The following is a 12,477-nucleotide window of genomic DNA, read 5'->3' on the forward strand; positions in this document are numbered from 1 at the left end:
TGTTAAGCGAGACTTGTGGTACCACTCAACTAGGTGTCCTGTTCTTGCTCACAAATGCTGACTCATCAATCCCCTCCAACAGCAGTGTTGTCAACGGTGAATTTGTATTTGGCACTTTTAAGTATTTGACACTTTGATAACGTTAGGCTAGAAAGTATGAGATAACAGGAAAGTTTCATCTGTTGAATATATTGTTTAGTACAGTATGATCTGTTGTATGATTCAGTCTATAAATATAATTTTGATAAATGTTCAGAATTAAGTTTGAGCAGTGGTTTGCTCTGTGTTCCATGTAACTTTATTAAATTTAAGGAAATCAGACTGGGTTATATAAATGCTTTAAAAGTTCTAAACAATGAATCATGAAATGTGATCATTATGCCAAACCTCTTATTAAATTAAATGATAATACTTTATTGTCCAATTGAGTCTCAGACCCAAGGCACTTCACAGACAATGAAATACTTTGATCCGTAATGGCTGTTGTCTGTAGATTATTTTTATGCCCGTTGAAATGGTTAATAACTGGTTGATCCATTTCATTTTGTGACTGATTGGCTCAAACGCTGAAAAACTTGTTTTTTTTTAATACAAACGTTTGTGTATTAGGTCAAATATAGAACAGCACCACACAGGAACAGGCCCTTCAGCACATAATGTTGTGCTAAACTAATTAAATTAGTAATCCAATGCCCAACTGAACTAATCCTTCAGCATACACAATGTCAATGTCCTTCCATTCCTTTCATATTTATGCTCCTATCTAAGAGCTTCTTGAATGTCTCTATCTTAATGGCATCTGCCCCAGGCAGTGTATTCCAGGCACCCACCAGTCTTTGTATTAATAAAAAACAACAACTTGCCCTACACATCTCGTTTGAACTTGCCTCTTTTAACCTTAAATGCGTGCCATCTGCTATGAGACTTTTCAACTCTGGAGAAAATGGTACTGGAAATGCCTACTCTTACTATGCCTCTCATAATATTATAAACTTCTTTCAAGTCTTTCCTCAGCTTTCCTCTCTGATCTAGGAAAAAAAACAAGTTTGTCCAACCTCTTCTTATTGCACATGCCCTTAATCCAAGCAACATCCTGGTAAGCCTCTTCTGCACTCTTCCCAAAGCCTCAACATCTTTCCTGAAATCATAATGGGTCAACTAGAACTGAGCACAATACTTCAAATGCAACCTAATTAGAGTTTTATAAAGCTGCAACATAATTTACTGACTCTTGAATTCAATTCCTTGACTAATAAAGGCAAGCATGGCATATTCCTCTTGCCACCCCATCAGCCTGTGTAACTACTTTTAGGGAGCTATGGACTTGGACAAATCTACTTATCAACATAATTATGGGAATTGGTATTAAGTGTACATTTTTTACATTTGATCACCCAATGTGGAATTCTTCACATTGAGCCATGGTAAACTCCATTTGCCACTTTCCCACCTATATTTGCAACTATATCCCACTGTATCCTTTGCCAATCTTCTACATTATCCTCAACACCACCAGTGTTCTGCAAATGGATTAACCCACCGATCTACATTTTCATGCAGATCGTCTCTATATATCACAAACAGCAGAGAGCCTGATACAAATCCCTGCAGAATACCACTAGTCACAGAACTTCAACCAGAATAAGTCCCATCAACCTCTATACCCTTATCTTTTATGGACAGCCAGTATGCTATGGATCCCATGCACATTAATTTTCTGAATGAGCTTCCCATGGGGGGGGGGGGGGCACCTTGTCAAATACCTAACTCAAAATATGTAGGCAACATCCACAGCTCTACCTTCATCAATCACCTTTGTCATCTCCTCAAAAAAATCAACTTGTCCCGCGCAAAGCCATGTTGACTGTTCCTAATTAGGCCATAGTTTTCTAAATGCTTGTGAATCCTATCCCTAAGAATCCTCTGCTGCAACTTTCCATCTACTGATGTTAACTCAGTGGTCTATAGGTTATACGATTATCCATATTTCCTTTCTTGAATAATGAATCAACATTACCTACTCGCCAGTCCTCTGTATCCTCACCTATAATAGAGAGGACACAATGATAATAGTCAAGGTTCCAGCAATCTTATCTCTTGGTTCTCTCAGTAACTTGGCATACATTCCATCAGCACTTGGGGACTTATCTACCTTGATGTTCTTCAGGTGACCTGAGAGTGTATCAAAGCAGCAGGGCCCAGATCTGGCAGCAAGGAATGGATCTGTGTTTGCCTGATTTAAGCACTGGGCTAGATTGAAAAGGTCAGGGTGTCAGGGACAGGCCTGTGTTCATCTCATTGCTCAGCTCTCTGCTCTGCTCTGAACAAGGCTGTGGCCTCCAACTAATGGGCTATTGGATGGGCTGCAGTGATGACTAGCTTCATGGCTGTGAACTCACTTTCATGAACTTTAGTTCTGAATGTTATTTGCTTTTTATTGTTTGCACGATTTGTTCTTTTTTTTTGTAGATTATTTAAGGTGGGGGGTTATATCGGAGTCAGGGTTTGAGGGTTGGCACAACATTGTGGGCCGAAGGGCCTGTACTGTGCTGTACTATTCTATGTTCTATTATATGTTTGATGGTTTTTATTGAATTCTATTGGGTTTCTTTGTTTCATGGTTGCCTGTAAGGAGACAAATCTCAAGGTTGTACATAATGTACAGCTGCAAGAAAAGTTTGTGAACCCTTTGCAGTTACCTGGTTTTTGCATTAATTACTCAAAATGTGGTCTGATCTTCATCTAAGTGACTGCCTAAACTGGGATTGGACATCCTGCAAAGATCACGCCAAGGGCTCAAGTGAAAAAGTACCCAAGGGTAACAGCAAAAGACCTGCAGAAATCGCTAGAACTTGCAAAAATCTATTCATGTATCCACTGTAAGAAAAACATTGAACAAGAATGGTGCTCATGGAAGGACACCATGAAGGAAACCTTGCTCTCCAAAAAAAAAAATTGCTGCATGTCTCAAGTTTGCAAATGATCACCTGGGTGTTCCACAACACTTCTGGGACAATGTTCTGTGGACAGATGAGACAAAAGTTGAACTTTTTGACAGAGGTGCAAACCGCTATGTTTGGAGGAAAGACGGCACTGCACACTAACACCATCCCAACCTCAGAAGCATGGTGGAAGAAGCATCATTTTGCTTTGGTGCCTCAGGGCCTGGATGGCTTGCAATTATTGAAGAAACAGTGAATTCAAAATTGTATCAGGACATTTTACAGGAGAATGTCAGGGTAGTGGTCTGTCACCTGAAGCTTAATAGAAGTTGGTTGATGCAACAGGTCAATCATCAGAAAGACAAGACTAAATCAACAACAGAATGGTTTAAAAAGAAGAAAATTCGAGTTTTGGAATAACCAAGTCTTAGTTCAGCTTTTAACCCAATTGAAGTGCTGTGGCATGACCTGAAAAGGGTTGTTTGTGCAAGGTATCTCAGAAAAAGGATCTAGTGCTTTTCCAGTATGTATGATGAATAAACTCCTTGGACTTCCAGCAGGGTACAGGTATGATTTTAACTGATGTTTTGACGGCAAACTCTGCCATCTTCATCAGGGATGATGCCTGGGTGTGTCTAGTCTGATGGTATGTATACCCTTGTCGTCTATCCCTCCTAATTGGTTTGCCCTCATCCAATTTGGTTTTTGCTGTCCCACCCTGTTTACAATTGAATTCCAGTTCTTACTTAGAGTGAAACCTTAGTCTTTGTTAAAATTCTTTTCCTCTAGTTTTACTTCAATGGCTTCCTTCACTAGGTGGTCCTAAAATCCATTAGCGCAGCACAGTAGTTTTGTGCTGTTGAAGTGAATCCTATGACCATTGCGAATGCAATGTTCTGCTACCACCGATTTCTTTGGGTAACTCAAACAGCTACACCTTCTGTGCTCCTTGATGAGGATTTCAACCGTCTGGCTGATATACGCTGCTCCGCATTCACAGGAAATACTGTAAATGCCAACTGTACTGTGTCCCAAGTCATCTTTGACCTGCATAAGCTGTGATTTGAGATTCCTTACAGTTTGTATATCCCAGAAATATTGATGAACTGAAAACTTCTTGTATGGAGAGATGGTCCTTGCCGTTATACAAATCTGATCAATAGCCACAGGAAAAGTTTGGTGGAGGTTATTGCTGCTTAGGCACATGTATATAGCTAAGGTGCCTAAGACTTTTGCACAGTACTCTATTTGTCAACATAGAATGGAGAGCAAGTTTGTAAATCTGCTGGATCAAAGGATGTTGGGAATGATAAGGATGGAGCACCCCAGGAGTGGTGAGGGATAGGTGGCAGAGAAGGAGTGCGAGGGGCAGGAGCTGGCAAGGGTGCAGCCATACCCAGCCATGAGACACCTTGATTCCAGACATTTGATTTATTGATCATTACAGAATGTCTCTCTGGTCTTTTCCCTTTTCCCAACCATGATTCCCTTCTCCTGCCCCCTTTTCCACTCTAAGTCCACAATTGAAACCCGTTATCAGAATCACATTTATCATCTGTCATGAACAATCTCATATGTCATGAAAGTTGTTTTTGTTTTGTAGCAGCAATACAGTGTAATATATAAAGTTAATACAGTATTGTGCAAAAGTCTTGGGTATCCTAGCTATATATATGTGCCTAAGACTTTTACACAATACTGTAGATCTTGTTGGGAAATACTAAGTGATGGATGAAAGCAAAACTCTTGTTTTTGAAGTGTCATTCATAGCTGCAGGAAGTCCCATAGCACTTTACAGATAATGAAGAAGTTTGGAAGTCACAGTACAAACGTTCGTAAAATTTATTATCAAATACATATATGTTACCTGGAGATTCATTTTCTTGCAGGCATTTACAGAAATACGATAGACTTTTTGAAAAACCATACATAAAACTGATAAAGAAACATTGTGCAAAAGAAGACAAATTATTGAAATAAAAATATGATACTGAGATCATGAGTTATAAAGAGTCTGTATATTGTAGAGTCAGTTCAGAGTTGTGAGTGAAGTTATCCAGGTCTTTTCAGGAGGCTGATGGTTGTAGGGTAAAATCTGTTCCTGAACCTGGTGGTATGGGACCTAAGGCTTCTGTTCCTCTTGTTGCTGTAAGGTAGGAAACTTGGCTGTTAATTGGTTCATCAATGCTGGGGTAGCATTGCAAGCATGAGGAGAATGTGGGATAACTTGTTTCCACCACCCCAACAACACTACTTTGGGTGCAATTCGAGATATACACTTGCAGTGAAGCAAAGGAGAGCCTTGCAACATCTTTCTGTTTTAACCAACTTTTGTAAATTCCCTGCTGCACAATATGTATTCAAGAAGTTGTATATCCAGCATTTTAAACAGACTTCCTAATTGGTATTTTTGTCTAAAAATATTCAAGTTGCACCCAACAATATAAAAGTTATTCTGGTTAATCCAAACATTAAAGCCTAATATCATAGAATCACAAAAATGTACAGCACAGAATCGGCTCTAATGGTCCACCTTGTCCATTCCAACCATGATGCCTATTTGTGCTAATCCCATCTGCTGCCTTTGGCCCATATCCCTTTATTACTTTCCTGTCCAAGTGCCTTTTAAATGTTGTAATGGTAGTGACCTCCGCTACCTTTTCTGAAAGCTCATTCCAGATGGTCATCATCCTTTGTGTATTTAAAAAAAAACTTGGCCCTCAGATCTTCTTTAAATTTCTCTGCCTCTCACCTTAGAGTGCCCTCTAATTCTAGACTTCCTGCCCTGGGAAAAAGATTCTGAATTTATATCCTGTCTGTACTTATAACTTTGTAAAGCTCTACAAGGTCACCTTTCAATCTCCTATATTCCAGAAGGCATTAATGCGCTATGCAATCTTTACTCCAAATGTATTCTAACCAACGTTTTGCACAACTGCAACATGTCATCCGCTTCTTATATGATGTTTTGGCCTATGAAGCAGGCATATCAAGTGTTTTCTTCAATACCCTCTCCACCTGTGTAGTCAGGGGCAAAAGTTACCGGCAGTCGACAGCTTTACTTATCTGGGCAGTACTCTATCACGAGCGGTGAACATAGATGCAGAGATCAGCAACAGAATTGCCAAAGCCAGTGCTGCCTTTGGGAGACTCCGTGAGAATGTATGGGAGCGGAGAGGACTCAGCCTTACCACCAAGCTGAAGGTCTACCGAGCAGTGGTTCTCACCACCCTCCTCTATGCCAGCGAGACTTGGACTGTCTACAGCAGACACGCTAAACAGCTCAACCACTTCCACTTGAGCTGCCTCCACAGACTTCTCCATGTACGATGGCAGGACAAAGTCCCAGACACGGAGGTCCTGGAGCGGGCTAGCACCCACAGTGTCTACACCCTCCTACAGAAAGCCCAAGCCAGATGGGCTGGCCATGTCGTCAGGATGTCTGACAGTTGACTACCAAAACAGCTGTTGTATGGAGAGCTGAGCCAGGGCAAGCGCTCAGTTAGAGGGCAGAAGAAACGTTTCAAAGACTGCCTCAAAGTGTCCCTCAAAGATCTCAACATCAATCCCAGTAGCTGGGAATCGCTTGCTCTGGACCACCCAACCTGGTGGAGCAGGACCACTAAAGGAGCGTATGCAGCAGAAATCAGACGCACCGCAGAGGCTCAGAGGAAACACGCCGCGCGCAAAGCTCGAGTTACCTCCACTTCCACTGCAGCACCTACCCTCATGTGTCCCACACGTGGGCGAGCTTTCAGGGCCCGGATTGGCCTCACCAGTCACCTCCGGACCCACAGTCACAAACCCTCCACCTGACAGAAGTCGTGGTCATCTTCGACTCCAAAGGACGAACAACAACAACATTTTCAGAGAGCTATGGACTTTTACCCCAAGGCCTCCCTGTACAACAATGCTCTTATGGTCCTTGCCATTTACTTTGTCTTTCCAGAATTTGACCCCTCAATGTGCATTACTTCACATTTATTTGGATTAAGTTTCAACTGCCACTGCTCAGTCTAACTTTTCAGCTGATCTGTGTCCAGTATTTTTAAACTATTTTGTTATCTAAGACTCTACCAATTTTTGTGTAATCTGCAAACTTTAATCATCAAAATTTCAAAGTTCAAAGTACATATGTCGTCATATACATCCCTGAGATCCATTTTCTTGCAGGCATGCTCAATAAATCCATAATAGAATAATAACCCCTACATCATACCCCCTGTATCCTCCCAAATAATAAAGATTCCAGCACAAATCCGTGTGGTAGACCATTTGTTAGAGATTTTTAGTCAGAAAAACAGTCACAGACACTGCAGCATAGAAACAAGCCATTTGGCCCATCTAGTCTGTGACAAGTTATTAATCTGCCTAGTCCCATCAACCTGCACCCGGACCACAGCCCTCCGTACCCCCCCCCCCCCATCCATATATTTATCCAATTTTCTCTCAAATGTTGAAATCAAACGCAAATACATCACTTCCGCCGGCAACTCATTCCACACTCTCACCACCCTCTGAGTGAAGATGTTCCCTTTAAACAGTTCACCTTTGACCCTTAACCCATGACCTCTAGTTCAGGTGTCCATTCACCACTACCCTTTGCCTGTTATCACTGAGTCGATCTCTGATTCTTAGTGCTTTAATCTTTTGGACAGTCATACAATGCAGGAATATGTCAAAAGCCTTAATGATAACCACATAGACAACAACTATTGTCTGCCTTCATTAAATTCTCTGTTACCTCAGGTATATGATTATTTAGTCTGAAATGAATGCAGTGTTTCCTGATGATCTGCATCAAGCTCATTGGCCTCAGATGTTTATTGCACGCTGGTCTCTCATCCACTACACATGCACTGTATTGCAGCCTCCAGTGTTTCTATCTTCATTCTTTCCTTTCCCTCAGCCACAAAACTTGTTGCTTGCACAGAGTAGCTCCAGTTTATAAAACCTGAAATGAAGGTGATTCAGACAAAACATCATGCTTAAAATATTTACAGTAACAAAATAAAATTGTGGGTATAATATAAATCAGTCAACATTCTCGCTATATACATCTTAGCATTTTATAACATTGGGTGGCTAAGGTAAAGCGGTTGGAGCTTGTTCATTCCTGTTAAATTACACAGTGATTAAGGTGGTAGAGCTGCTAGATCACAACTCCAAGAACTTGGGTTCGTTCCTGATCTCTGGTGTGGAATTTGCGTATTCTACTTGTGACTGTGTGGGTTTCCTCCAGGTGATCCTGTTTCCTCTTGTATTACAATAGCATGCTATTTGGTGGGTGGCATAACAGTTAGTGAGACACTGTTGCGGCTCGGGGCATCGAAGTTTGGAGTTCAATCCTGACATCCTCTGTAAGGTGTCTGTGTCCTCTCTGGAATGCATGGGTTTTCCCATTTCCTCCCACAGATAATAGATGTACTGGGTAGATTAATTAGCCGCTGTAAGTTTTCCCATGAATAGGTTTGGGGGGGGGGCAGGGTTTATTGGGCGATGTGGTTTGAAGTGCCAGAAAGGCCTTTTCTGTGCTGTATCTCTAAATTAATTGACTAACGACTACTGTAAATGTGTATGGTAGAATCTAGGGAGAGTTGATGGGAATAAAGGAACAATAAATATATAAAAAAAGGATAGTGTAAATTGGTTTGATAGTGGGTATGGAGTCCATGCTTTGACAAAGTTAACAAGTATTAAGAATCTAGCATTAAATTAATCTTCCTCAATTCCTTGCTGTATATGAATTGTGTGTTCTTGAGTGAGAGGGACTCTGACAGGCTTTGCCTTCAACATTAAATGGCTTTCATTACTGCACAGTTGTCATTATCAAACCAGCCAGTGGTAAACTTTAGAAATGTTATAAATTTCATGGACTGTGACCTGTTTATTTCTGCTTTAAAGTAGTCTGTATATACTTTGATATATTTTTTTCTATCTACATGCCTGCATTAACTTGCTTGTCTGTTATCTTAATTACTCAGTACTGCTAAAAATGGTGCCTTAATAGTCAATAGTTCAAATCATTGTTATGTGTACTTTTTTTCAGCTTTATGGGGAACCCGGCTGATGGAGGATCAGACTGTCAACAGAGAAAGATACCTGAAGAACATGTTGCGAGAATTAGTGACATATTCAGTTTTCATGGTTGTTCTCTGCATCTGTAAGTGTGATCTTTCATTTAACGATTATTTTTAATCTTGTTTTTGGTTAATGCTATAATATTTTAAGTGGTTGCTTTTTACATCTTTGTTTTTTATAATAAAGTGTTTGTAGGATAATAGATTATATCAGTTTCTTCAGCTTAGAGAAGGAAGTTGTTCCAGTTTACCAATAAAATTCCGTAGTTGTACAGTATAGAAATGGGGCCCTTTGTCTCACCATTTCCCATGCTAACCATTATACCTATCAACACTAGTCCCACTTGCTTGCATTAGGTCTCTTAAGTCCCATCAGGGTCAATGTTTCAGGGAAAAGGCAGGAGAATGGGGTTGAGAGGAAAAATAAATCAGTCATAGTGGAGCAGACTTGATGGGCCAAATGGTCTAATTCTGCTCCTATGTTTTATGGTCTAAGTGTCTGCTTAAAGTCTTATGTTTATTTGATTCCTTTACTATTGCTCGCAGTGTGTTTCAAATATCAACTACTCCCTGTGTCAAAAAACTTTACCTTGGATACCCCCTAAAACTCCTCCACCTTGCCTTAAAACTGTGCTCTATCCCTACTGTGGGAGTAACATTATGATTATCTGCATTATCCTGCTTTTATGATTTTTTGTATACTTCTATCAGGTCACCCCTCAGTCTCCATTATTCCAAGGGAAACAAACTTAGTTTATTCAAGCTCTCCCCAGAACTAAAGATCTTCAATTGAAGCAACATCTTGGTGAATCACTTCTGCGATATCTTCAGCACATTCACGTCTTTCCTTATGAGGTGGTGACCAGAACCGCACAGGATATTCTAAGTGTGATCTAATCAGTGATTTGTAATGTTGCAATGTTATTTCCAACTTTTATTTCTGTGCCCCAGCTTATAAAGGCAAACATGCTGTATGCTTTGAGTAACAGGAACAAGATGCTCATGAGTCCAGTTAAAGAGACTCCGTCCTAACACTGACTGTTTATTCCCTTCCATGGATACTGCCTGATTTGCTAAGTTCCTCCAGCATTTTGTATGTGTTGATGCAAAATCTCTAGTGTCTACACCGTATGCTTTCTTTCATCACATTCAGAGAACCACAGACAAACCCCAAGGTTCCACTGTTCATCAACATTGCTTTGCACTCTACAGTTTACTGTCTCCCCTATTCCTATTTAACATCCCAAAATGCATTTCCGTGCACTTGCTGAAATTGAATTCCATCTGCCAACACTCTACTCAACTTTCCATCTGATCTGTATCCTGCTGTGGCCTTGGGCTGTGTCCACACTAGACCAGATAAATCTGTAATCGAAGCTTTTTCTCTTTGTTTTGACCCTCCGTCCACACTGAAATGGCGTGTTCCTGCCTGAAAACGTCTATGGGAAAGATGTTATTAAAATGGAGAGAGTGCAGAAAAGATGTACAAGGATTTTACCAGGACTTGTGGGATTGAGTTATAGGGAGAGATTGGACAAGCTAGGACTTTATTCTTTACACCAGTCTTTCTCAGCCTTTTTGCCCTGGAGGAGCCCTTGAAATTATTTTCAGGTCTTGGGGAACCCCTGTGTAAAAAAAAAAAAAATTAAAAAATAAAAAAAAAGTTATTATATCTACACTTATGGTTTGTTAGCATGATCAGTAAGTTGTAGATACAATAATCCAAAAATAATTGTCAATGCTCTTTTGAGTAGAGAATTAACTTTTAGCCAGCCTTTCTTTGGGGGGGAGAGAAAAGGGTAGTTAAGCTTAGCTTGCCTTTCTTGAAATTAATCTTTCTTTTCCTTTCATAAATTCTATAATCTCATAAGGCAAACATAATACATTTCTGTTAAATAACTGGCTTAAGCCAAAATAGGATTTAATTTTTCTAAAGGTAGTTTCAGTAGATTTAATTTAATAAAGGTTGTAATTAATACTATTTAGCAAAGTTACTAAAAACCATAAACCAAAGCAAAAATGTAGCCTAAGACACAATTTTATGCAAGACTTTGAAAAAACATTTCCTTAATAAGTGATGTGATCAGGCTCAAATATAGGCCTAGCATGTGAAACCTGTGCTGATTTTTTGTTGCACACTCATTTCTGGGTCGAACGTGAGCACACGTGGATTTCACCTTCAATTGAAATGAGACTATTTCTATCCTTGCTCTTGTAGCTTGATGCCTTAAAGTGTAGAAGACTGAGAAGTGATCGTATAAAAGTGTGTACTATAATGAGGGGAACAGATAGGGTGAATGCACTCAGTCTTTTTTCCAGGGTTGGGGATCCAAGAACTACATGGCATAGGTTTGAGGGAGAAGGGAAAGATTTAAGAGGAACTTAAGAGACAACATTTTTACATAGAGGGTGGTACCTATATGAATGAGCTGCCAGAGGAAGTGGTTGAGGCAGGTAAAATAACAACTTTTAAAAGGTATTTGGACAAATACATGGTTTGGTAAGGTTATGGGCCAAAAGCTGGCAAATGGAACTAGCTTGGAAGGTGCATCTTGGTTAGCATGTTAATTTTTCCTATTACAAATTCCTGTCTCAAATTCGTAAGTGAATTTTGCTGATAACTTTATAATTCCATTAGAAGAATCCTTGGGTTATTCCGCGTGAGTTTCATCTGCCTCTTGTTTCCTCAGAAATTTGAAATTATAATTAGAGTAAAGATTGAAATCAAGGACAAAATGTTAAATATGTATTTGAGTATAGGATCAAATATGTTTTATGTTCACTATGTTTATGTTTTATTTTCACTAATTTTTTTTTAAATTTTTTTATTAGTTTTTCAAAACATTTTACAAAATTAAAAACCCCAAATCCCAGTGAGGAGCATTAATACAGAGCAAGGTTAAGCATACAATAACAATATGCTACAAAGGAAGAGAATTTAACAAAAAAGCACCTAAATTAAAGACAAGTGAGCTTAGTGTCCTCCCCAAACCCCACAACACAAGAAAAAAAAACAACAATTCCAGACCAACCACCACACAATATAGAGAGTATAAGTCCGGACAGTCAAACTCCCAGACTGTGAATACACTTAGCAACAGAGGATAATAATGCCTACTACCAGAAAAAAAAAGGGAGCTGAAAGCAAGGGACCGAAAAGAAAAAAAACCCTAGTCAAGAGGAAGGTTATGAAAGTACTCGATAAAAGGCCCCCAGACCTTATGGAACTTTAAATCCGAATTGAGAACTGAATAATGAATTTTTTCGAGGTCCAAGCAGGCCATAATGTCGTTAAGCCATTGCGCATGAGTGGGCGGGGCAACATCTCTCCATCTAAGGAGGATCAAGCGTCTCGCCAGGAGAGAGGCAAAGGATAGTATTCGGCATTTGGTCGGACCCAGACATAAATCTGTCTCGCCCCAAAAACCGAACAGAGCAATTAAGGGGTTAGGTTC

At 39.9% G+C, this 12,477-nt stretch overlaps 1 protein-coding gene across 1 annotated transcript in view; it reads left to right on the forward strand.

Moving 5' to 3' along the window:
• Positions 1–12,477, forward strand: part of pkd2 (polycystic kidney disease 2) — a 57,209-nt gene that overhangs the window by 7,810 nt on the left and 36,922 nt on the right. Inside the window, exon 2 of the mRNA XM_073042340.1 lies at positions 8,992–9,105. Coding sequence (XP_072898441.1) covers positions 8,992–9,105 — 114 coding nt within the window. The remainder of the gene's footprint in view (positions 1–8,991; positions 9,106–12,477) is intronic.

The sequence above is a fragment of the Hemitrygon akajei genome, chromosome 4 (assembly GCF_048418815.1).
Source record: "Hemitrygon akajei chromosome 4, sHemAka1.3, whole genome shotgun sequence".
Classification (NCBI taxonomy): Eukaryota; Metazoa; Chordata; class Chondrichthyes; order Myliobatiformes; family Dasyatidae; genus Hemitrygon; species Hemitrygon akajei.